Source organism: Balaenoptera acutorostrata, chromosome 19, assembly GCF_949987535.1.
Source record: "Balaenoptera acutorostrata chromosome 19, mBalAcu1.1, whole genome shotgun sequence".
Classification (NCBI taxonomy): Eukaryota; Metazoa; Chordata; class Mammalia; order Artiodactyla; family Balaenopteridae; genus Balaenoptera; species Balaenoptera acutorostrata.
The window spans coordinates 14,690,363-14,716,994 of record NC_080082.1 but is presented as its reverse complement, the minus strand read 5'-3'; the positions used below and the strand labels follow the sequence as shown (position 1 = coordinate 14,716,994).

At 44.9% G+C, this 26,632-nt stretch overlaps 1 protein-coding gene and 1 pseudogene across 9 annotated transcripts; one reads left to right on the top strand and one right to left on the bottom strand.

Moving 5' to 3' along the window:
- Nucleotides 1-1,134, bottom strand: part of LOC114235985 (protein enabled homolog) — a 32,984-nt pseudogene extending 31,850 nt beyond the window's left edge.
- A 9,586-nt stretch (nt 1,135-10,720) lies between these two features.
- Nucleotides 10,721-25,012, top strand: ZNF23 (zinc finger protein 23). Of its 9 annotated transcripts, XM_057534939.1 has the most exons (6): nt 11,215-11,291; nt 14,349-14,409; nt 16,590-16,654; nt 18,890-19,016; nt 19,658-19,771; nt 22,712-25,012. In XM_057534939.1, the coding sequence occupies exons 3-6, from the start codon at nt 16,622-16,624 to the stop codon at nt 24,511-24,513; spliced, it is 2,076 nt and encodes a 691-aa protein (XP_057390922.1). In that variant the 5' UTR covers nt 11,215-11,291; nt 14,349-14,409; nt 16,590-16,621; the 3' UTR covers nt 24,514-25,012. The 9 variants fall into 9 exon arrangements, with proteins under 9 accessions (XP_057390928.1, XP_057390927.1, XP_057390924.1 ...); XM_057534945.1 differs by lacking the exons at nt 11,215-11,291; nt 14,349-14,409 and adding an exon at nt 10,721-10,767 and having other exon boundaries at nt 16,590-16,723; nt 18,839-19,016; XM_057534944.1 differs by lacking the exons at nt 11,215-11,291; nt 14,349-14,409 and adding an exon at nt 10,737-10,767 and having other exon boundaries at nt 18,839-19,016.
- Nucleotides 25,013-26,632: the final 1,620 nt, after the last annotated feature.

The window sequence follows — 26,632 nt, the reverse complement described above, 5'->3', positions numbered from 1 at the left end:
GACCTATGTCCCCTCTACGAGGCGAGGCAATTTGGGCCAGAGAGTCAGAGGAGCCCGGTAATGAACCCCTCCTCTCTGCACGTCCTTGGGGCTCCGCCAACCCCATAGATCCGGAGAAAACTCTAATTTGAAAAAATACATGTACCCCAAAGTTCATAGCAGCACTAGTTACAATAGCCAAGTCATGCAAGCAACCTAAATGTCCATCAACAGAGGAATGGATAAAGATGTGGTATATACCTACTATGGAATATCAGTCATAAAAAAGAATGAAATAATGCCATTTGCAGCAACACGGATGGACCTAAAGATTATCATACTAAGTGAAGTAAGTCAGAAAGACAAATACCATATGATATCACTTATATGTGGAATTTAAAATATGGCACAAGGAACTTACTTACAAAAAAGAAACAGACTGACAAACATAGAGAACAAACTTACAGTTGCCAAAGGGGAAAGGGAGGGGAAGGATAAATTAGGAGTTGGGGATTAGCAGATACAAACTACTAAATATAAAATAAACAAGTCCTAATGTAGGGAAAAAAAATCAGGAGAAAGAGCCTCCCCCCAGCGTGTGTGTGCACACTCACACACTCTACTCACACACACACTTAAACCAGCCCAGAGAAAGAGCCCAGGCACTGACTTTGATGTCACAATGATCAGGATCTAAAAAGCAATTACATTGCCAGGCATTGTGCTAATACAACTATTGAAATCGCTAGTCGAAAACACTTAATTGGATAACTAAGATAGACTGATCTAAAAGCTGATTTAAAATTAACCTAGCACGTGCATACCATCTAAATAATTACTCTCGCCTATGATCTAGTCTCTCATTAAAATCAAATTTCATTAGGAGAAATTATACATTTTGTACCATGATTGGGAAGAAGCCACATTCACTCACCTGCTGATGAAAGTGGAGGGTTATCAGCGGAGCTAAAGGGTAAATGAGTGTCCCGCCTTCCCAGGTGCAGTGAGATCCGTCTCTACAACAAACCACCCTCCCTCCCATTTTTCCCTCAGGAAATGATGGAAACCTATTAAAATTGCATCAACTGAGAACCCCAAACCAATAGGTGCCTGAGTGGGAAGGAGGGGCCGTGGGGCTGGGGGGGGGTTGTCGCAGGAGCACCTCAAACTCAGAGGAAAACTCAATAAGCCGGCATCTAACGCATTTCTCCACAGGTAAGAAAACCCAGGCCAAGGGGGGAAGGGGCTTGTTGGAGACCAAACACCAAGTCGGCGGCAGGGGTGGAAGCAGAAGTTATTTTCAGCGGAAAGCTCCCCCACCCCCCCAAACACCTCTCCTTTCAACTCACAGTTTCCTGCCACACGCCGGACCAGAGGAGCTTCTGGCGCAGCGCGTCGCTCCGCAGAGGAGCTGTTGGGTTGGACCAGGCTCCTTAGGCCACGCCCAGGGGTGGTCCCAGGCTGCTGAGCAGTTTTCTCTCGTTCGCAAATGTAGCCAGCTGCCTGCCATTGGCCAATCTGGGCCCGCGTGAAGAGCCCCACGTGTGGGAGGAGGGTCATGACTGCCCCGCCATCCCACGGGCCTGAGGCTCCAGGCGGGAACCTCTCAGCCAGTGTCTGAGCACCGGGCGCTGTGTCCTGGTTTTTTGGAAACCTTTGCAGTGGCCTTGATAATATTTTATAAATGGATCTCCCACTCCGCATAGTTAAGAGATAAAGAATTTCCCCCCTTAAAATTCAAGAGGGACATGCTCTTAGAACGAACAGGAAGACACAGCATGCTCCCAAATGATCTATTACTTGGAGGATTTTAAAATTCTAGCGAGAAAATGTAACGGAGCAGGACGCTATGAGGCCTTCCCGGGACAGGCCTTCCGCCGTATCCTCTGCTTTAGCTCCTCTCTGAAGTCCTTAGATAATAGTATTTGATGCACATTTCCTGAGTTGTTTTACAGATGTGAAACCCGCCCCGCCCCCCCGCCCCCCCCACCAGGTGGAAGAACTACTTGATGACCATGAGCACGTAGCCCCAGGCCTCCTGGAGCCTAAGGACTGAAAATGTTAGCCCTGTGACACGCCCTGCTGCCTCACCATCAGCCAATCAGAGAACTGTGCACAAGCTGACCACACACCATGCAACCCGACCCCACCCCACCCCACCCCCTGGCCTTTAAAAATGCTTTGCCAAACCCTCCCGGGAGCTTGAGGCTTTTGGGGACATGAGCGACATCATCTCCTTGCATGGCCTTGCAATAAACCTTTCTCTGCTCCAAACTCCAACGTTTCAGTTTGTTTGACCTCACCGTGAGTGGGCACAAGAACTTGCGTTAACAAAACACTCATTCTCTTCACTCTCTTGGGCATCAGCACCAGGCGGGAAATGGCTGCACTCTATTTAACCCTCCGATTTCTCCAGAACCTTTCCTTCAAAGAGAAATCTCTGGGCTCTGCAGGGACTGTGAGTGGTGACAGGTAACTCTGAGACTGAAAATCTGGAGGAAAAGAGACAAGGTCTGGAAGCATCTGGAGAGTTGGGGCAAAGGCGGTTTCTCCGTGGAGAGGAGTAAATAAACACAAGTATAAAGGCCCAGGTGAGGGGTTGGCACGAAAGGTGGCCTGACGGCACGTGGATCAAGGGCCCCGACTCAGGAGGTGCTCTGAGTGGGGCTTCTGACCCGACGGCTGCAGTTCGGGCCGGGGAGGAGGGGGACGCGTGGGTCACCAGCCCTTGTTCTGACAGATCCTGGGAAGGAGCGGGTCAGCTCCTGGCTGATGAGCCCGGGGAGGGACTGGGTCTGTGTGGCCTGATCAGGAAAGGGGGGCTCCTGAGTCTCAGCAGAGTCTTTGTGGGGAAGGGTCTTTTCAGGAAGCCATTTCCCAGACACAGAGGGTGAGGGGATTTCTGGACCTTTAGGTCACCTTCAACATTGTCGAAAGGCAATGGGCTGTGACAGGAGGAAGGGGACATCCAGACCCTGGGCTGTGACAGGAGGAGGGGACACTCAGACCCTGGGCTGTGACGGGAGGAGGGGACACACAGACCCTGGGCTGTGATGGGAGGGAGGGGACACTCAGACCCTGGGCTGTGACGGGAGGGAGGGGACACTCAGACCTGGGCTGTGACAGGAGGGAGGGGACATTTATACACCTTGGTCACACCCAGGACATCCTCACATCCTGTCCTCTGACCCCTAGCCCTGAGGTCTCACTCAGAATGTCATCACATCCTGTTATCTGACCACTGGATGCCATGGTCACAGTCAGGACATCCTCTGGTCCCCTGTGAGGGTCACTATTATTCCTGTTATTATGATTCTAGTTTGGGGTATTTTCTCAATTCATATTCATGTCACATAAGAGCTTAGAAAACTGAGATCTTTATTTTGTAGTCAAAATCTTTCTCTCCTTAGGTCTTCTGGCTTTCAGCAGAAAATCATCAGCTTTTTTTTTTTTTTTTTAATTTATTTATTTATTTATTTATGGCTGTGCTGGGTCTTCGTTTCTGTGCGAGGGCTTTCTCTAGTTGCAGCGAGCGGGGGCCACTCTTCATCGCAGTGCGCGGGCCTCTCATCACGGCCTCTCCTGTTGCGGAGCACAGGCTCCAGACGCGCAGGCTCAGCAGTTGTGGCTCACGGGCCCAGCTGCTCCGCGGCATGTGGGATCTTCCCAGACCAGGGCTCAAACCCGTGTCCCCTGCATTGGCAGGCAGATTCTCAACCACTGCGCCACCAGGGAAGCCCCATCATCAGCTTTTTAAGTCATTTATGTGGCTTCTGAGAAATGGGACTGCTGTGATTGATGTCTTGGCTGCAAAATACCCCATCTGCTCAGAATATGGTAGAGAGATGAGGAAGCATGAGTATCCAGTCTTATGAGACGAATTAGATCTCCTAAAATTCACATGTGGAAATCTTAACCCCCAGTACCTCAGAATGTGACTGTATTTGGAGATAGGGCTTTAAAAGATGTAATTTAGTTAAAATGAGGTCATTGGGATGGGTCCTAACTCAATTAAGAAGCAGAAATTAGGACACAGGCACATACAGAGGGAAGACCATGTGAGGATACAGGGAGAAGGTTGCCATCTTCAAGCCAAGGAGAGGGACCTCAGAAGAAATCAACCCTGCTGACACCTTTTTTTTTTTGGCCATGCCACGTGGCATGTGGGATCTTAGTTCCTGATCAGGGATCAAATTCGTGCCCCCTGCAGTGGAAGCGAAGAGTCCTAACCACTGGATTGCCAGGGAATTCCCCAACCCTTCTGACACCTTGATCTCAGACTTCCAGCTTCCAGACTTGAGAGAAAAACTTCTTTGTCGAAGCCACCCAGCCTGTGGTATTTGTAAAATCAGCCCGAGCAAACTAAAATACATAGGTATCCCGGGGAAGCAGAGTCCCACGTCCTCCCACACACAGGTGAGATGGTTGCCTTGAAAATGTGATATTTTTGGTCAGAGAAACGTTCAACTGGCTTCTCAGCTCCTGTGCTGATGTAATATGTTGGCAGCACCTTTAGCATGCTTCCTAGAAGAAGGATCAGTGAATAAGCACCTTGATAAAGAAATAACATCCAAATAAACAGGTGTTTCTTTTCACAGACGCCATCCATTGTGCATGGGAACAGTTCTTCTGGTCCAGTTTCTTTTCTTTTCTTTTTTTTAAAAATAAATTTATTTATTTTATTTATTTATTCTTGGCTGCATTGGGTCTTCATTGCTGTGCACGGGCTTTCTCTAGTTGCGGTGAGCCGGGGATACTCTTTGTTGTGGTGCGCAGGCTTCTTATTGCAGTGGCTTCTCTTGTTGTGGAGCACGAGCTCTAGGTGCACGGGCTTCAATAGTTGCAGCACAGGGGCTCAGTAGTTGTGGCTCGCGGGCTCTAGAGTGCTCGCGGGCTCTAGAGTGCAGGCTCAGTAGTTGTGGCACACGGGCTTAGTTCCTCCACGGCATGTGGGATCTTCCTGGACCAGATATCGAACCTGTGTCCCCTGCATTGGCAGGCGGATTCTTAACCACTGCACCACCAGGGAAGTCTATGTATCTATATTTTTAAAGGATTTTTTTGAGCAGTTTTAGGTTCACAGAAAAATTGAGAAGAAACAGAGATCTTGCACATTTGTTACAACTAATGAATCTACCTTGACACATCATTATCAACCAAAATCCATACTTTACATTAGAGTCTGTTCTGGGTGTTGTACATTCTATGGGTTTGGACAAATGTATAATGACATGTATCCACCATGACAGTATCACAGACAGCATTTTCACTGCCCTTATAAACCTCTGTAATATTATATTTTTAACTATACAGATCATACACATTGTACAATAATATGCTTTTTTCAGTTGACTATCTTGGTCTCTACAGATCAATAAATTTTTTCTCACCTAATACCTGAAACATGATATAAAATTTCCAAATGTTCCAATTATGTTTTTTATAGCTGGTTGTCCAAATTAGTATCTAATCCAGAACCACACAAGTGCTTGTGTTTCAATAATTTTTTATTTGTGTTTTGAACAGCTCTATTTCAGTCTAATAAGTACTTATCTCTGTTTCATTAAGGTTTAGTTCTGAGGTTTTACCTTGTTCTTTTGTTTGGAACATATTCTTTTGTTTCTTCGTTTTGCTTGACTCTCTGTTGGTTTCTATGCATTAGATAAAGCAGCCAGACTTAAAGGAGTGGCCTCCTGCAGGAGATGAGCCTGACCGTTCAATCCTGCCTCACTCTTGTTGTCTCTCAAACCTCAGTGATTGTCCAAGCAGCCTATCTTATTTTTAATGGCTCCTAGTAGATGAGGGTTTGCTAAGACCAGTCGGTGTTCCAAAGCAGGGGAATCTCAGTCAGCACCTAGATTCAGGCTGATTGGAAGCCAGACCCTCAGGCAGAAGATTTTAAAACATGCAAATACAAACAGTGCTGTGGGGCTGAAAGCATAGGCCCCATGGGCCACCAGAGCCAGGCGATGTACAGGTGTCCCCTGGAGGCAGCCTCAGTTTTATAGACCGTATTTTTATTTCCCTGGTAACAAGCTAGTCATGATTTATTTTTATTTGGTAGTGTCTTATTTTTTTCAGTTAAGTTCTCTGAAATTATTTTTAATGCTATGAGTAAGCAAGCTCCAAATACCATAACTAAGTGAGGTTTGATGTTTGCTTCAATATAAAACTGACACATGACTATAGACCATTAGGAGACACTCAAAGTCAATCTAGGGATTTGAGATCAAGTGGCTAGCAAGTTAAACCCTAAGGTTCACTATGGTCAATTTTCAGGATGCTGAGCCATTTTAGGTACTACAGACGAGATTTATGCAAAACCAGAGCACCAAACCGCAGTCTGAAATATTAAACGGAAAATTCCAGAAATAATTCATAAATTTTAAATTGTGAGCTTTTCTGAGTAGCGTGGTGAAATCTCGCGCCCTCCTGCTCTGTCCCACCCGTTATTCACCTAGCAGCCGTCGTGGTTATCAAATCGACTGTCACTGTGTTACTGAACCACACTTGGGTCCACTTGCCCACGGACAGTAAAACCAATCTACTTGACACCGGGTTATGGTGAAGGAAAGTGCACTGTTTATTGTAATGCATCAGACAAGGAGTCCAGGACAGCTAATGTTCAAAAACACCTGAACTCCTCAGTGGGTTTCCGGGAGGCATTTTAAAAGGCGAGTTGAGCAAGGGGAGTCCCTGGGTAGGTGATCAGCTCGGACACAATTCTCTGATTGGTTGATATGAGGTAAGAGGGCGGTGTCACAGGGGTTAACATTATCAATACTGAGGCTCCCGTTGGTCTGGGGGCTACGTACTCATCATGGTCATCAAGTAGTTAACTTCTTCCACTTAGTGGTGGTTTTAGCATCTGTAAAACAACTCGGGATACTGTTATTAGGTACTTCACAGAGGAGCCAAAGCAGAGGACTTGGGGGGAGGGGTCTTTCCCGGGAAGGCCCCGTAGGTCCTGCCTGGTTACCACAGCATCACAGTGCTTGTGTTCAAGGAAGCCTTATTTTACTTATCAATGGCCCCAAAGTGCAAGAGTAGAGATGCTGGCAATTCGGATATGCCAAAGAGAAGCCATAAAGTTCTTCCTTTAACTGAAAAGGTGAAAGCTCTTGACTTAGTAAAGGAAAAAAAAAATCCTATGCTGAGGTTGCTAAGATCTAGTAAGAACAAATGTTCTGTCATGAAATTGTGAAGAAAGAAAAAGAAATTTGTGCTAGTTTTGCTGAACCTCAAGCTGCAAAAGATACGGCCACAGTGTGTGATAAGTGCTTAGTTAAAAGATGGAAAAGGCATTAAATTTGTATAATAAAATATTTAGAGAGAGAGGGCACATTCACATAACTTTTATTACAGTATATTGTTATAATTGTTCTATTTTACTATTAGTTATTGTTGTTAATCTCTTACTGTGACTAATTTATAAGCTAAACTTTATCATAGGTATGTATGTATAGGAAAAACTTTATACATAGTGTCCAGTACTATCCTTGATTTCAGGCATCCACTGGGGGGTCTTAAAACATATCCTCCACAGATAAGGAGGATATACTTATATGCTTAGGTATTTAATATTTTTTCATGCTCTTATAATGGAATTCATTTTAAAATTCATTTGCAAATTCTTTTGTTGTAAGTACATGGAAATACAATTTTTGTTTATTGATCTATCCAGGGACCTACCTAGCTAAAATAATTTACTAATTCTATTAGCTTGTATGTAGATTCTTTTGACTATTTTTTTCATCTACATATTCTTGTAAACCACAAATAACAATAGTTTTATTAAAAAAAAAAACAAAAAACAAAAAAAACCAACCAGGGCACGTGACATAAAGCTGGGGCACCTGATGTAAAGCCAGGGGACCTGACATAAAACCGGGCATGTGACTATATTTCTCCACATAGTAAGTTGAATGATCTGCTAATTTAATTCACAATATCAGTAAATAAAGGAAGATTTTATAATATTGAAACATCCTTGAACTCTTGGAATGAACCCCAACCAGGCTCTTATTTCTTTCCCACAATTTTCAAGAGACACAGGCAGAACCATCTTTACTCTGTCATCTTAAAACCGGAAACAGCAAAAGAGATTTTTTAATGTGAGAAGACCGTCAGTTTCCCCTAGCAGGCAGGGAGGAAGGGCTCTGGGGAAGCCCTGGGATTTCGAGGACAGAGGGTCCAGGAAAATAAGCCTTAGATCTGAGTGTGAATAAAAGTGGCTATAGTCCCAGCATAGAGATGGACTTGCAGAACACTGAACTATTGTGTGATTCTTTTCACCAGTCCTTATTTCTAGGGGTATTAGCTAGGATTTGGGCTGCTAGGGCTGACACAGCAGCTCCATGACTCTTCCTTCTGGCTGCTCTGTCATCTCCAGGGGCCACATCCTCATTCATAATCCAAGATGCTCACACCCCTGCCAGCATTCCCTGGCTGAGGGGCAAGGGAGAGCATGCCCCTAGTCTTTAAGAGCAAAGCACTGCTTTTTCTTACAGCCCATTTGCCAGAAGTTACTCACATGTCCACACTTTGCTATAAAGGGGGCTGGGAAGTGTGTTATTTTTTTCTGGACTGTCTTTGCCTTGCTAGAGATTCTGTTACATATAAGAAGGGAAGAACAGAGGTTGGCAGACGAGGAGTGGTCTCTGCCTCTGCAGGCCTTCTCTAGAGCCTTAGAAACTTGGCATGCACCTGTCCTAGCGCTCTTAGTAGTAGAAGATTCATGATTATTTAGGAGGACTTATTTTTTTGTGTGTAAAATTCGGCAACTGGTTTATGATCCAACACTTGGGGCCATCATTTCTGTGACACTGTGATCTAATTCCTTACTTCTTTAGACGAGTCCTCATTCCTAGCTACAGGTCTGCTTTGTGAGTCTAGGAAGAAGTGGAAACAGCAGTCCTTGCCAAGAGCAATGTAATCCCCAGCTATCACTGTGCCCAATCATGAGACCACTTTCCTATCTGAAGGAGATGAGCCATATAAAGTGCTCATTTTGGGCAACAGTGATGATCAGAGTCAGGGCAAAGCAGAGAAGAGCTCCTGGTCAGTGTCATGATCCCAGGCATAAGATGTATCCTACCTCTAGTGGCACAGAAATAAAGAAAGCTTCTGCCCAGGAGTTGGGGCTGAAGCCTTTGGATCATGTCAGCAACCAACGTTTACTGCACACCTCCTTTGCGCCAGGCCTTGTGCTCTAGCTGAGGACAAAGGTGTTGAACAAGATAGATATAGCTCCTGCTCCCTGGAGGGATCAGAGAAAACAAGAGATTTAAATAAACTGTCACCATTGAATAATTACACATGTGCCATGTACTGAAAAGTACAGGGTGATGTTGGCATGTGACTGGGGACCTGCCTTACTCTGGGTGGTCAGGGAAGACTAGCTTCCCACGGTAAATGGGACACGAGCTGAGACTTCAAGTAACAGTCAAGACAGAGGGTGAGAATGGGAAGGGCATTCTAGGTTTAGAGAACAGCATGTTCAGCAAGTGGGGCTGGAGTTGAGAGGAGAATGGGAGTGCTACGAGGCTGGAAGACAGTGAGGGCTGGCAACCTTCCAGTGCAGCTGAAAGAAGAAAGGCCAGCTCTGTCACGGTTGGGAGGGAACTTAAGGGTGGTCAATCCAGTGGCTTTTGGTGCTGTCCCCCTCCCCCAGGCCTCATTTTGGAATTTTACGGGGCCATTTTTGTCACAAGATTTGGGGGTGTTGGATGGGAGCCAGGAGTACCACAAATCCTGCAACGCACAACACAGACCTGCCTATTGAAAAAGTTTTCACAGACTTTCATGTCTTCCTGAACATTCACATAGGTAAAAACTGTTTATAAATTACCTGAATCTAGAGCTTTTTTAAAAAAAAATCAAGGTGAACACAGTGTATTTTTGCACAGTTCTAACATAGCTGAGTCTCCAGAAATATAACTACTGTATAATCAAGAGAAGATTCTGTGATCACCATTTTTTTTTTTTTTTTTTTTTTGCATTGCTGCCTGTCTTGCAGGATCTTAGTTCCTGGACCAGGGATCGAACCCGTGCCGTGCCCCCTGCAGCTTGGATGAGCTGAGTTCTAACCACTGGACCGCCAGGGAAGTCCCTGTGCTCACCATTTTAGATAACAACTTGTGATTTTTGACATACCAATATGAGATACAGCACTGTGGCATTCAGGCACGTTCTATGTGTACAGGCAAATTATGTGACCACTTATTAGGTCTCCTATACCAGTCACGACCAAACATTTACATTCTGAAATATATATTTTAAATTATAATTTTCCTTTTATTTCTCCTTTATTACATAAATGTTAGCACATAACATTACTTTTTATAATGCAGGTTGTTTATATTGTCTATGATCTTCTAAGCCATTACCTATGAGTTTCATGACAGGAGAGTCCGCTGGTCATTAGGAAATATTTGTTCCAGAAAGGGGGCCTTGGGTTTGACAGCATTCGATCCAGGCGTCCAGTCCGGAAACTCCCAAATCTGGTTGCACTGCAGCTTTACTAAGATACAAATCCCTGGCGCCACCCCTGGTTTGGGCCCAGCGCTCGCCACATTCTTGTCTTCCCTAGCTCACCGCGAGGAGCAACTGCTTTCTCGTTGGGACGCGCAGCGAGGAGAAGTGCGCCAGGCTTCGGAGTACCAGGGCTTCGGCTGCAGGGGGCGGGGCCAGAGCACCGCCGAGAAGGAGCGAAGCTGCTCCTAGAGAGGCTCGGCCGGGGCCTGGTGACGCACTTCCGGCCGCGCCGCCGAGCAGCCCGCTGCGGAGGTGAGTATGGGCTGTGGGAGGCGGGGGCGGTGCCTGGCTCCGAGGCTCTGGGTGCGGTTGGGACGCTCCTTCCCCCTGCGTTGGCGGTGGGTTTCCTTTCGGGGGGGGGGCTCTTCCCCCCATCCTCGACTCCCGCTTTGGACTTGGTGGCCGATGACGTTCCGTCTCGTGGAAGGCGAAGCTCGGGTTACTGCCACAGCCACGAAGCCCCGAGCATTTAGCACTTTGGGGAAGATGCTACTCGCCTTTTGGGAACTTGTGTTGGAGCAGCCAGGGGGTGGAATATTTGCAGGGGTGAAGCGGCCTGAGGTGATATGATGAGTCTTTTGACATGCTGAAGTCGTGTAGGGGCTTTTACCTGCACGTTTTATGCATTTCAAGTATGGACTGTATGCGCCCCGCCTCCTAACACAGGGTGTGAATCGAGGCCAGTGGGGGATTAGAAAAAGCAGAGCTTCTCCAGGCCACAGAAGAAGCCCGACTTTTGAGGGCACTGTCTTCTGGAGCCGTGTCTGTTCCAAAAGGTAACCCGGCCCAACTTCTCTTGGGCGGTGGGATGACAATGACCTGGGAATGATTTCTACAATGTAGAATATACTGATTTGCTTAGTCCTAGAATACACAAAAAATAGTTCCAGAATGACTCATTCATACCCTCATGAAAGCAAGTTTACAAAAAAATATACTATAAAACAGTAATGAAAACATGAAGTGTGGCTAGTAGTGTATTCAGAGGAAATTTTGTGGCCTTATAGGTTTTAATTACCAAATAGGAAAGAATGAAAATAGATTTTAAAAATCATGCAACCTCAAGAAGTCTTTGGCTACAGGTCTTTTTAGCCTTACAGAATTTAGTTAAAATACTGTTTTGCAGAGTTACTTAGTTCTTTTCTTTACCACCACTTCAGTGTGGTTATGCTGTGGTATAGTTAGGCTTATTTACTGTTGTTCGTATTTTTTGGATGTCGCACCCCACCCCCCATCCCATTCTGGTTGGTTGATTTTATACATATGTATAGATAGATAGATAGACAGATAGATAGATAGAGGTATAGATCTGTGAAACATTACTGTGGTTATGAAAGTCAGAACAAAAAGGCACAGAGAAGTATCATTTCCTTCTGCTCTGTTTCCCTCCATCCTGTTTCCGTTCCCAGGTTCCTTTCACCTACTTCCCATCCACACCTGAGGCCCCTATTCTGCTTAGTTTCTTGTTTTTCCTTCTATTTCTTTTTGCACAAATCACCAGATACAGATGTATTTTCTTATACTCCCTTTTTTTCTTACACAGAAGATAGCACACTACCTTTTGCACACTGAAAATCATTTCATATCATAAGACAAGTATGTATATTTTAAATGTTATGTATACAGAAGATTGCAACTAGCATGGCATTTATGGAGCATAGTAGTAATGTGAGCACCCATTAAACACACCACACCATTAAGAAGGAGAACACTGCCCATATGGCTGCATCTGTCTGTGTGCTCCTCCCCAACCCAGTTCCCACATTCTCACCCCAAGAGGTAACAGCTCACTTGAATTTTGTGTTAATAATATCTTTGATTTTTGATAACACATATCATATTTGTGTTAATCATATTTTTAAAAATAATTTTATCACATATACATGTGTCTGTAAATAATGTGATTAATTTTGTTTTTGAGCTTTATGAAGATGGCATCATGGTGTCTGTAGTCTTCTGGGACTTGCATAGCTCAATATTATGTTCCTAAATTCATCCATATTGTGTGTGTAGCTGTGAGTCATTCATTTTTGCTGCTGGGTAATGTTCCATTGTAAAAATGGTATGACAGCTTATTTGTGTATTCTCAGTGGACATGTGAGTTGTTTCCAATTTTTTGCTATTAAAATACTGCTGATAATGAATAATTTTGTATGTATATCACCTACATATGAGAGTTTCCCTAGGGTATAAGTTTTAAAATTTAGGCATGAATATTGAATTTATCCAACACCTTTGACATCCACTGAGATGGAGAGTATGTTTTTCTTTGATTTATTAATGTGGAAAAGTACAATCTGTGCTAATATTGAACCTTACTTGCATTCATAGGATGATCCCTCTTAGTCATGATATGTCACATTAAGGAACTACCGGAGTCTAGTCCTCAATATTTAGGATTTTTGCATCAGTATTCATAAATGAGACTAGTTTATGGTTTTTGTATCCGTATTTTGCTGGCATCATAAAAAGGGCTGGGAAACGTATTTTGCTGTTCTCTGCTACAGTTTAAATAGTGTTAGAATTATTCATTTCTTAAAGATTTGAAAGGCTTTTCCCATGATACATAAGGGCTCAGTGTTTTGTGAGAGTTCACTCTTTACTGGCTCTCTAAACAATTAGATAAAAGTAATCATGGGTTATGGAGAAAAATCTATATAATAAAATTGGTAGAGTTGATTTATTAGATTCAGATAGATTATATGTTCTTCCATCACAGGATAAGTTGTCTTTTTTTTAATTTATTTTATTGGAGTACAGTTGATTTACAATGTTGTGTTAATTTCTACTGTACACAAAAGTAATTCATTTATGTATGTATATGCACATATATATATACACATTCTTTTTCATATTCTTCTCCATTATGGTTTATCACAGGATACTTAATATAGGTCCCTGTGCTATACAGCAGGACCTTGTTGTTTATCTATTCTATATGTAATGGTTTGCATCTCCTAGTCCCAAACCCCCAGTCCATCCCTCCCCCACCGCCCTCCCCCTTGGCAACCACAAATCTGTTTTCTATGTCTGTGTTTCTCTTTCACAGATAAGTTCATTTGTGTCATATTTTAGATTCCACATATAAGTGATATAATATGGTATTTGTCTTTCTCTTTCTGACTTACGTCACTTAGTACGATAATCTCTAGGTCCATCTATGTTGGAATAAGTTTTCTTTTTAAGCATCCATGGAATATTTTTTTAAATGGACACTGCAGCCACAAAAAAAAACCTCTAAAAATCTGTAAAGCAGAAGTAAATAGATCAGGTTACTTAAACACCATGCAATAAAGCCAGAGAATAAATTAACAACAACAAATTATCCTAAACAGTTCTTTGTCCAGAGACAAAACACAGTTGCTGACGAGTTATAAAATAGTAATTAAAATATGAAGAGCCTCTGGAATGTAGGGAATAATGTATTCAGAGGAACATTTATAGGTTTAGATTGCTACACAGGAAGAATGAAAATGAATGAATCATGTAGCCTCAAGAAGGTAGAAAAAAGCTTTTTGTAGTCTAGCTTCCCCCGAAAGCAGAACATAGGACAGAGATTTGCGTGTGGGCAGTTTATTTGGGAATGTAGTCCCAGGGTCAGAGTGAAAGACAAGGAGAGTGAAATGGAGAAGGAGGGACAGCCAATACAAGGATGCGCTGTCAGGCTGGCCCCTCCACAGGCGACTGGTGCTCTGACTTGCAGGATCTTTGAGGAGCCTTGGAATCTCATGGCTGCCCACGTGGGGGACTAAAGGGGGAAACGTTTATCCACTGACCTCTGTCTCCTGTTGGTCAGTGGTAGCATCACAGGCATTAACTCCCCTGTCCTTCAGGACCCAGCAGGTGTCCGCAGATGTCCCACACAGGACAGAGAAGCCCCAGGGCAGGAGCCAGGTATGTGTGGTGTAGACCCTTGAGGAGGCATTTGTAGGTTGTACTTGTGCAAAGCTGGTCAAAGCCTCTGGAACTGGACTAAGAGTGGACAAGAGGATTTGGTGAGGTACATAAGGTGTCTTCGTACGGAGCTAAAGAAACAAATTTTAAAAAGCAGAGCTTAATTAGAAACAAGTAGAGGGGGCTTCCCTGGTGGCACAGTGGTTGGGAATCCGCCTGCCAATGCAGGGGACACGGGTTCGAGCCCTGGTCTGGGAAGATCCCACATGCTGTGGAGCAACTAAGCCCATGTGCCGCAACTACTGAGCCTGCACTCTAGAGCCCATGCTCCGCAACAAGAGAAGCCACCACAATGCGAAGCCCGCGCGCTGCAACGAAGAGTAGCCCCCGCTCTCCGCAGCCCGTGCGCAGCAACAAAGACTCAATGCAGCCAAAAAAAAAAAAAAGACACCAAGAAAACAAGTAGAGGGACTTCCCTGGTGGTGCAGTGCTTAAGAATCTGCCTGCCAATGCAGGGGACACGGGTTTGAGCCCTGGTCTGAGAAGATGCCACATGCCGTGGAGCAGCTAAGCCTGTGCGCCACAACTACTGAGCCTGTGCTCTAGAGCCCGTGAGCCACAACTGCTGAGCCTGTGTGCCACAACTACTGAAGCCCGTGTGCCTAGGGCCTGTGCTCCACAACAAGAGAAGCCACCACAAGGAGAAGCCCACACACCACAACGAAGAGTAGCCCCCGCTCACTGCAACTAGAGAAAGCTTGAGCGCAACAACGAAGACCCAACGCAGCCAAAAATAAATAATTAATTTTAAAAAACCAAACAAACAGGTAGAAAAGGGAGTGGTGTTCTAAATAGAAAAGCTGGTTTTTTGAAAATAAAACAACATTAAACTAGATAAACCATGGTTCAGCCTAATGTTATTAGTCTGCTTGGGCTGCCATAACAAAATATCATACACTGTCTGGCTTAAACAACAGAAATTTATTTCTCACAGTTCTGGAGGCTGGAAGTCCAAGATCAAGGTACCAGACGATTTGGTTCTTGGTGAGGCTGCAAGTGGCTGCCTTCACTGTGTCCTCACAGCAGAGACAGCTCTGGAGACTCTTCCTCTTCTTATTAGGGTACCCGCCCTATCAGATTATGACCTTGTTTAACCTTATTACCTCCTCATGGGTCCTGTCTCCAAATACAGTCACATTGGAAATTAGGGCTCCAACATATGAATTTTGGGGGGACACATTCAGTCCATAACATTAACTAAGGCTAAAAGGTCTAGAGAGTATATATATTCAAAGAAGAAGTAGGAAAAGCAAGGTATACCTCAAGGTATGGAGGAAATGAAAAAAATCATGAGCCACTGTTTCCCACAATTCTACACAAGTTTAAATTCTGGAAGATATAGACAATATTTTAGGAAAATATAAAATTTCAAGACTGACTTTGGGAGCACTAAAAATCAGAAAATAACCGGTCCATGTGGTCTTGAATACAATGAACAAGGAGTGCTGGGTCATGGGACCCTGGATGCTATAGTGACCCCCTCTCTCAGGAAGCTGAGGCCTTGGCTTCTTTCCCATCAGAAGACTGGAAGGTATGAGGAGCCAGCCTGGTACCTCACTTGTGGCCTAGCTTCCTCACGGTAAACCTGGCCCGGGCAGGAGCCTAACCTCCCAAGATTTCTACAGAGGTATCAGGACTCTTGAGGGCAGTCAGCTGTGTGAGGGAATGGGCATATGGGAGGGAGCAGCTGTCCCTTTCTCCAGGAGGTGCCTCCCTGGGGCCTGACTGAGGCCTATGTGCTGGGGCTGCAGGCCCTCCAGCCTGGCTTCTCTTACAGTATAATAGAGAGGGATGCTCGTTTAGAGCATCGTGTTGCTACACCAGTCTTTGTTTTATTATTCTTTAGATTCTACCTGCATTTTATGCACACTCTTGTGTGTGTATGATATGTGTCAGAATTGTAAAAATCCTAGGGTTCCTGGCAGTGAGCATCAACATCATGGCTAGGAGGAGCCCTGGGCGCAGAGCCAGTGACAAGATCACTCCTTTCTTCCCATGGCAGCTCCTGCTCGCACTTCTGTCTGGATGCTAGCTGCCTGCATCTCAGATCTTCTGTGAGGGGCTGTATTGTTCATGGTGGGGGTGGCTTGTCTCACACTTGTCCCCCTGTTTTCCCTCAGCTCCAGTCCTTCTCTGAGAGGGAGACCAGGTGATGGCAGCCATGCTCCTGACAGCCTGGCCCCAGGTGAGCTGTGGGTCCTTCAGCTCTTCCTCTGAGCAGTTTCACATTGAAGAAAACTGAGAAGGGAATCTGGTGAGCCTTGCTATGAAAGCTGGAGGGGCCCTCCATGCTTCTGCCTGCCGGACTGGAGCTTGTGGGAAGAGCGGTGATATGGAGGGATAGGGGCCAGAGACCAGGACAGGGAAGACAGAAGTGTCTGGAAGGCAGAAGTGTAGTCTTCTGCACACCAGTTTGCTTTGCTCCCCCAGCAGAGGGCTTTGGTGAATGAGAGACATGGAAGCTGCCCATGAATGGAAGAAGATAGCAGAGGACTAGGATTCCAGGGAGGGGGGTGTAGGTAAAGAGGAATAGCAGGACCAGATCCACATAAAGAATGGCTGTGCCTCTAATTCCAGGGGAAGGGGACATAAGGGGAGTGGGATCAAGGGAGGGAAAAAAGACAGGAAGTCCTGTGTCTCATTGTGTCCTGGAGAGGCTCTCAGGGCTTGGGGTGCAGTGGCCAAGCTTTAGGTCACTGATAAGAGCTCTGGATCCTCTCCCCCAGAATAACATGCAAACGAAAATTTCCATATGATTTCAGGGATTTCATGGACCCCCTGATGCTCATCCATGGACCTCCATGGGCTACAGTTTGGGAATAATCATAGTCACAGTAACTCCAGTTACACCATTTGAGGCTTACTATGCTGCAGGCACCATACTAAGCACTTTACATGGATCACTTAGTCCTGACAGCCGCCCTGGGAGATAGGCGCTGTGTTGTGTTCATTCTACCACAAAAGAAACAAAGGCAAAGGGGAGTGAAGTGACTTGTCATTGTGTGACTTAACTGTTCAGCCCTATGACACGTGTGGAGCCAGTGAAGTTAACGTGGTCAGGTTTCTGATGGCTGTGTGGGGAATAATTTGAGGGGAGATTTAAAAGCAAGGTGACCACTTCACAAAGAGTCCTATTGGTGTAGGTGACATAGGCTTCATTAAGGCAAGTAGTTGCTAAAGAGGGAGATCCAATTCAAGTAATGCTTAACATAAAAATCTCTAGGAGGAAGAGTCAAAAGATTGGGGTGGGGTAAGGGGGAGGGAGGAGTCAGGAACGAATCCCCAGGTTTCTTTCCTGTGCAGATGGTGGTGGGTGACACCAGCTGAGGTTTGAAATAAGGAGGAGGCACCAGTTGTGGGCTAAAAGGGGATGGTGGGCGACAGTGAAGGCATTTAATTTTGTACAGAGAATTTCTTGTCTTATCCAAGTCACACGATGAATGACTCACAGAAGTGCCCACAAGTTGGACTAGAATTGTTGATGGGTGGAGGCCAGTAGAATCAAGCAAGACAGGTCCTGGCAGGGAGCAGTTGAGAGGCAAATCGCTGCCAGTGTGTCCCCAAGGTTGTTACAGAAGGCCGAGGTGGGTAGAGCGAGAGCAGCCAGAAGTGGCAGCTGCCCAGAGGGGAGGAGGTGGGCCTGGGAGCGGGTCAGCCATCAGCCCTGATGGTGGAGCCTGTGCTGAGTGCTGAGTGCCGAGTGATGCAGAGGAGCAGCTGAAAAGTTGGCTGACCTCCCTTCTTTCCCAAACCTCCATGGAGAGACAGTGAAGTCTTGGGTGAAGTCGGACAGGATGAGGCTTGACTGGGAGAGGGTAACAGAAAATGGGTTTTCAGCGAGAGCCATTTGGAAGCAGGATGGGCTGCCTGCTCTCACCCCTCCCTCCACCTCCGCGGTGCCCAGCCGATCTGGGCAGCACTGAGCTTCCTCTACTGAAGGCGCTGAAGCAGAGGCTATGCAGCCTTTTGTAGGGGGTCCATGATAGAAATCAGGTGGGGCTGGGTGAGATGGAAGCCATGGCTGTTCTTTGGGCGCGGCTTGAGGGTGAGGGCGAGGGCGAGGGCGAGGAAGTGGGAAAGCCTCTGGGTGGGTCCAGAGCTGCTTCCACCAGTGAGGGCATGGCCTGACTGAAAGAAAACAGTTGCATTAGGGGAACTTGGTCATGGGAGGTTTTTTTCTTTCATCTCAACTTATGTCATCCTTTGTAAGTGTGAAATATGGCATGAGGTTTCTCTGCTGTGAGCCAAGTCAGATATTCCATGCTTTACCTTCCAAGTGTTTTTCTCAAATCTTTCCCCCTGTTATTAATTTTGTGCTCTTCACAAGCCCCTCCTCAAGCCCTCATACTGCCCTCTGCCCCTCACCTAGGGCATGAGCCATGGAATTGGCCCCTAGGGCAGCAGGAACCTGTTGTTTCAGAAGTCGGTGACCTTTGAGGATGTGGCTGTGTACTTCACCCAGACGGAGTGGGATGGCCTGTCCCCTGCACAGAGGGCTCTGTACAGGGATGTGATGCTGGAGAATTATGGGAATATGGCCTCCCTGGGTAAGGCCTTTCTCCCCCGGGGACTCAGACTCTGCTGATTAGGGTTTCCTGGCTTCCTTTCCCCTTACTGGTTGCAGGTGGGGCCTCTGGTAATCCTTTACTGAGTGGGAACCCCAGGGGCTGATTCCTAATCCCCTAGACCCGGGGTTGCTAGGAAGGGTGAACCCCAAGCCCTTTTTGGGCCAATATAGGACTTTACTGGGACTGGTGTGCACTCTTGATCCACCCGATAGAGGCTGTGTTTTGGACACAGGGTGGAAAAAAAGTAACTTCCTGTTTTACAGCATTACCTTCAGGTTCCTCTTCACCCTACCTGGATCTCTTGAGTGTTTCCAAGGATCTCGGTGTACTTGTAATATTTTAGGTCCCGGTCAAAAAATGGTACCTATCCCTTTAGGCAGAATCTCCCTGTTTGCCCTGCATGAGGTCTCACAGTCCGGGCCCTCCCCAACTCCTCCCGCATCTTCTCAAGCCTCTTCCTCCCACCCCACCCCCCGCCACTTTCCCATAGTTCTTAGGCACGGGACCCTCTGGGGCTCTTTCCTTCCCTCCCCATTGCTGACACAATCTGAGAAGAGGTTTAGGAAATCAGCTGTGGGAGATTATTCACCTATCTTTCCTATTTCCTTTCCCCAAAACAGGATTTCCCCTTCTCAAACCTACTGTGATCTCACAGCTGGAGGGAGGAGGTGAGCTGGAGGGCCCATCTCCACTGGCCTCTGGAACAGGCACAGGCCCCCAGGGCCTCTGGACTGGTAAGGAGGCACACATTGCCCATTATGCTGGAAAGTTTAACCCTTTAGGAAGAAAGTCAGCTTTAGCAACATATAAGCGTGCCACATTTATTAGCTAACCATACAGAGTAGCATTTAAATTTTTTTTTTAATTAATTTATTTATTTATTTTTGGCTGCGTTGGGCCCTCGTTGCTGTGCACGGGCTTTCTTTTTTTTAGTCGCAGAGAGTGGAGGCCACTCTTGGCTGCGGTGCGCAGGCCTCTCACTAAGGTGGCTTCTCTTGTTGCGGAGCACAGGCTCTAGGCACGCGGGCTTCAGTAATTTTGGCACATGGGCTCAGTAGTTGTGGCTCGCGGGCTCCAGAGCTCAGGCTCAGTAGCTGTGGCACACGGGCCTAGTTGCTCCGCGGCATGTGGGATCCTCCCAGACCAGGGCTCGAACCCGTATCCCCTACATTGGCAGGTGGATTCTTAACCACTGCACCACCAGGGAAGCCCCATTTAAATAATTTTTGATGATTTCTAGAGATGGGAACAGTTGAGACCTTTCTGACTATTTTCATAGTTTGCTTTTTCTTTCTAATTCCAAGAAGAGATCTTTTTCAAATGCTTTATTGTAATTATTTTCAATCCTAATTTTGGAATTCTACCTTTCTCAGACAAAATGAATGGATTCAGTACTTTCTTTGGGTCCTTGCTACTTTCTAAGCACTGTCCACTTAATGTAAAGGTTACAGAATTAAAAGTCTTTTCACTTATTAGACTTTGGAGTAGACTTTCTGAGTTCCAATCCCAACTGTACTACTTCCTAGTTGTGTGACTTTGAGCAGGTCAATTATCTGCATTCTCTAAGAGTTAGTGTTCTCACCCTTGATAATGGAATAATAATTATAAAATGAGGTAATGGTGCTAGGTTTGATGATAAAATGAGATAACATGTACCAAGTGCCTAGCTTATAGTGTGTGCTCAGTTAAATTCTGTTTTTATTATTATTATTATTATTATTATTATTATTATTTTGGGGGTGAGAAAGCTGTATATAATAAGCTGTAGGAAATAAGGTGGGAGGAAGTAATGCTATCAATTTGGTGCTTCTCAAAAGATGAACAAACGCATCACCTGGGCGTCTTGCAGATGTGCAGATTGTCATTCAGTTAGTTTGGGGCAGGGCCAAGATTCTGCATTTCTGTTAAGTTCCCAGGTAATGCCAGTGCTTCTGGTTCCCAGACCACTCTTGAAATAGTGAGGTTCTCATTGGCTCATGCAGAGTAGCTGCCAGGTGATTTCCCATCTCCCATGAGGCCCAGCTTTACTTCCTGCCTTTGGAGCCCATAAGATACTCTTGCATCCTTTTGATGAATCCTCTTTTTTAAAAAGATGGTTTCAGTGGCTTTTTGTTCCCTGTAATCATTCAACCATATGTTCACTGACCAAGGAAGACATGTTTTGGAAATGGAGAGCTTAAAGTGCTTGACATATAGAGGGGGATGAAAGTGATATTGTGGAGATTCTTAGTCAAAGAAGTCTGGATTTCGTTCTATAGGCAGCAGACAGTCCTGAAGTCTTTGAACAACCCATCATGATGTCAGCTGAGGATAGAAACATTGATCTAGTCAGTGTATGTAGGTTAATTGGGGCTGGGAATCAAATGGGTTCTAGGCAGGCAGAAGGGGAAATCACAGGGCACAAGACCCATGTCAGTAGAGTTGATTTTTAAAAAAATTTTCCAGGTAATTTGAGTTTTTTCTTTGTACGTTTCTGATACTACAGATGAATATTATTTCTATAATCAGGAAAAGACCAATATTATTTTGAAAATGGTTGCTAGGGAAATCCAGGTCATTTGGGTCTGTTGAGGACAATTATAATGAAATACTGGGGTAGGGGGCATATTACATGTGGTTGAGGAGAGATGAGAGATGAAAAAATAAAGGAAGCATTTTGGGGCCAATTTTGAGAAATTTGAGAATAAATGTAGAGATCATTAGTTCTACTAGGACTATGGGATTATAGAAAGACTAATAAGATTACAGAAAGAATTTTAGGGAGTGACCAATTTTAGGATTGAGGGAAGAGGTAGAAGGAAAGGCAAGGAGAATGCAGCAGTGTTCTGGAGGGGTGGGAAGAGATGGGATCAAAGGGATCAAATGGGCCTGAACAGAGCCTTTCTGAAGTAGAGAAAAAAGAAGTGAAAGGAGAAGTTTTGGAAAGCCTAGAGTTCAAGTTCTAACAATAGAAACAAGATTTGTTCCCATTTGCTTCCTAGTGCTAATACCTGCCATCCCTTGTTGCCACATGTTATTGGATTCTGTGCCTTCTCCTTCTTAAGCAGTTTCCATTTTTATTAATAGAAACTGCAGAGTGTAGTAAAGTATGGTGTGATGGAAAGAATGCTGATCTGGCAGATAAGACCTAGAATTTTGTTCCACTGCTGTCACTTTCAACCTTCTTGTTACTGGTTATTGGTTTAGAGACTGGTGATCTTTTAAAATCATTACTTTAAAATTTGTAATATTGGTACATGGTCAAAACAGTATAAAAAGTGCATAAAGTGGGAGCAGTGGGGAAGTCTCCCAAACTTCCTGTGCCAGTTTGCTCAGTTTCTTGTGTATTCTTGCAGTAGTTTTCTAGGCATATTCAAATATATGTGTTTATGTCAGCCCTTTTTACTCTCCTTTACACAAGTGGAAGATACTCTACATACCATTTCTCAACTTGTTTTTCCACTTAACAGTGTATCTTTGACATCTTTTCATGTCAGTACATATACATTTATTTCATTTTATAACAGCTGCATGTTATTCCACCTTATGGATGAATCTTAGATTCTTTGACCTAGTCTGGTGATTTTAAAGAGCCCCCCCGCGATTACCCTGATCCTTTTTTCTTTCTATCACAGTTCTTCTTTTTTTTCTAACATGGTTCTTACATGATATTTTATGTTTTCTGTTTTTTATAGTAAATATTGACATCCAGACTGACAATAATTTGACAGAGGAAATGTATGAAGAAAAACATAATACATCATTTGAACTTCAAAGGAACTCGTCCCAGGAAACAGACTTTTCAGAAACCTATATTCTAGAGAAACAGCAGGAAGTCCACTCAGTAGGAAGTATGGAGAAAGAAAACAGGAGTGTCATTGATGGGACAGTGAAAGACGATATAAGCCCCATGGAGGAGTGTTTCTTTAGGCAAAGTCCAAACTTGAATCAGTGTCATACCATCTCTGCTGGAGATCAGCCCCCTGAGTGTACAGGATTGGAGAAAGCCTTCAGCTTTGACACAAAACCTATTCAACATGAAATAATTAATTCTGGGGAAAGACCTTTCAAATGTGAAGAATTAGTGGAAAGCTTTAGGTGTAACTCTCAACTTAATCAGGATCAAGATAGCTACACTGGGGAGAAGCCCCATCAACCTAAGGAGTGTGGCAAAGCCGTTAGCGTTAATGCAAAATTAATTTGGCATCAAAGACTTCACAGTGGGGAGAAGCCCTTCAAATGTGTAGAGTGTGGAAAAAGCTTCAGTTACAGTTCCCATTATATCACACATCAGACTATCCACAGTGGGGAGAAGCCCTATCAGTGTAAGGTGTGTGGCAAAGCCTTCAGCGTTAACGGGAGTCTGAGTAGGCATCAGAGAATCCATACAGGAGAGAGGCCCTATCAGTGCAAGGAGTGTGGTAATGGCTTTAGCTGCAGTTCTGCATATATCACACATCAGAGAGTCCACACTGGAGAGAAACCTTACGAGTGTAATGACTGTGGGAAAGCTTTCAATGTTAATGCAAAATTAATTCAACATCAGAGGATCCACACTGGAGAGAAACCTTATGAATGTAATGAGTGTGGGAAAGGCTTCAGGTGCAGCTCCCAGCTTAGGCAGCATCAGAGCATCCACACTGGAGAGAGACCCTATCAGTGTAAGGAGTGTGGAAAAGCCTTTAGTAATAATGCAAAACTCATTCAGCATCAAAGAATTCACACAGGAGAGAAACCCTATGCATGTACTGAATGTGGAAAAGCCTTTGGCATCAAAGGGAAGTTAATCCAGCACCAGAGAATCCACACAGGTGAGAAACCCTATGAGTGTAAAGAATGTGGGAAAGCCTTCAGGTGTAACTCCCAGCTTCGGCAGCATCTGAGAATCCACACCGGGGAGAAGCCCTATGAGTGTAATGAGTGTGGAAAGGCCTTCAACGTTAATGCAAAACTAATGCAGCACCAGAGGATTCACACTGGGGAGAAGCCCTTTGAATGTAATGAGTGTGGGAAATGCTTTACTTCTAAAAGAAACCTAGTTGATCATCACCGAATCCACACTGGAGAAAAGCCTTATCAGTGTAAGGAATGTGGGAAAGCCTTCAGCATCAATGCCAAACTAACTAGGCATCAGAGAATACACACTGGGGAGAAACCATTCAAATGTATGGAATGTGAGAAAGCATTTAGCTGTAGTTCTGACTATATTGTACATCAGAGAATCCATACTGGAGAGAAACCCTTTCAATGTAAGGAGTGTGGAAAAGCCTTCCACGTTAATGCCCATTTAATTCGGCATCAGAGAAGCCACACTGGGGAGAAACCTTTCAGATGTGTGGAGTGTGGCAAAGGCTTCAGCTATAGTTCTGACTGTATTATACATCAGACTGTCCATACTTGGAAGAAACCCTATGTGTGTAATGTGTGTGGGAAAGCCTTTAGGTTTAGCTTCCAACTTAGTCAGCATCAGAGTGTCCATAGTGAAGGAAAGTCCTAATGAGAAGGATGTAGAAAACTGTCAAGGTTAATGCTGAACTAGATCAAGTATCCTCAGATTCACCCTGGTGGAAAACCCTGAGAGAGAAATGGATATGGCAGAGTCTTCACAAGGAAACAAATCTTTTCCATTTTATTCAATTTTAGATCAAGAATGACAACCAGTTTTAAAATAACATCCAAAAATAAATAGTTTGTTTTATACCAACAACCAATGGAAAATATAATTAAAGAAAATATCCCATTCCCAACAGCATCAAGAAAAGTTGATTTTCTAGATATAAACTTAGTAGGACCTATGTGGAGAAATTATAAATCTCTGCTGAGGGGCACAAAAGGAAAGTTAAATAAATGGGGGGGGGAGAGAGAGTGATACCTTGTTCTTAGATAGAAAAACTCATAAAGATACTACCTACCTAAATTAATTTATTGCCCTTTTACTTTTGACAACAAGCATGCATCACTTTTGTAAAGAGGAAAAACAATAAAGAGTTCCTTAAGGAAAAAATATGAGTAAATCTTTTTATTTTCATGGTATGGAGAAAACCTTTCTAAGCATCAGATGAAAGCCAGAAACCAACCATGAGGGAAAATATTGATAAATTGACTTCAAAATGAAATATTTATGTTTTTGTTTTAAATAACCCCAAATAAGGTTAAAAGATAAAGCACAAAAAGTGGAAATACCTTTGTAAAATTTGTGATATAAAAGTGTAGTATCATACAAAGAGGTCTTAAATTATGAGAAAAATAAATGACAATAGGAAGGAGCTTTTAAAAAGATATAAAAATGACTAATAAAGGAAGATGTTCAGTCTCAGTAGTACTCTAAGGAGTAAAAAATTAAAACATGCATACAGTCACACATAGGAAGCCCTCCAACCTCTCTCCCACTGACAAGACAAACACACAGACCCTCTTATAGACAGCGTATCCCCACAGCGCCCCTTTCCCCATACCTGCTGCTGTGCCCTCTGTAGCTCGGAGGCCCGTGTTGGCTGGGAATGCTGTCTTGCATACCTCAAAGGAGCCACTCCTGTCAGAAAGCTACTGATATGGTATAGGACCTCAGCAGAGTGTCCAGGGCCATTGTGTAAGTGACATTCCCCCCACCTCACCTGCATATGGGTGGAGGCAGATCCTGGAGCCCCCAGAACACAGAGGAGGGAGCAGAGTCCTTTCCCCTGACCATCTGGCCCTGCTCCTGTGAGCAGCTCCAGACCACACAAAGAGACCCAGAAGTGCCCTGGGCCATGGGGTCCAAGTCCTTCATTTACTTATAGAGAAACTGAAGACCAGAGACGGATGGCACTGCCCCTGGTCACACAGCAAATCAGTGGCTGAGGTGGTCCATTACCCAGGCCAGAGGAGAGGTCAGAAGGCCATGGCTTACCCCAACCTTCCTAGATCATGAATAGCCTCCAGATGGTCTCCAGATGTGACAGGGAAGATGGGGACTGGAAGTCCTGCCATCCTGGCTCCCAGTGGGGTTTGGCAGTTTGTTTGCTGCGGCAGGACCAAGGCAGGGACTGTAGGAGGGCTGAGAAGCACTGAGGACAGGACCAGATTTTCCAGATCTGCCACCAATGTCCTGTGTGACCTTGGCCTCTGGGTCTCACGCTCTTTCTCAGTGCAGGGTGGGGGCTAGTCCCAGGGCTCAACACCCTTCTCACCCAGTCGGTCCCTGAGGGTTCTCTCCCTCTTTGTAGCTTTGTTACTGTCCACAGCAGGTCCTTCTGTTCAGATCCCAAGGATACGAGGGTGAAGAAGGCAGATACCCACAAAGTATCATGAAGTCACGTGGTCCCATGGCCCAGGAGTCCTGACACCCTGTAGTCTTGATGTTCACTACTCCAGCCAAGAGCTGCCTGGGTCCAGTGGAGGCCTTATGAGGACAAAGAGGAGCCATGGCTCTGGATACCCTTTTCCCCTCACAAAGGCACTTCTTTTCTGAAAGGGAGCCATGAGCCTGGAAAGGTCAGGATTAAAGCAAGTTTCTCCCTCAGTCCAGGTCAGCATGTTCTGTCCCTGCAGCACAGGGCACCCTCCCACCCTGGCCTGTCACCCTGGAAGGGGCCTCAGAGAGCATCTGGTCCTGCCCTGTCCAGGTCAGGAGGGGA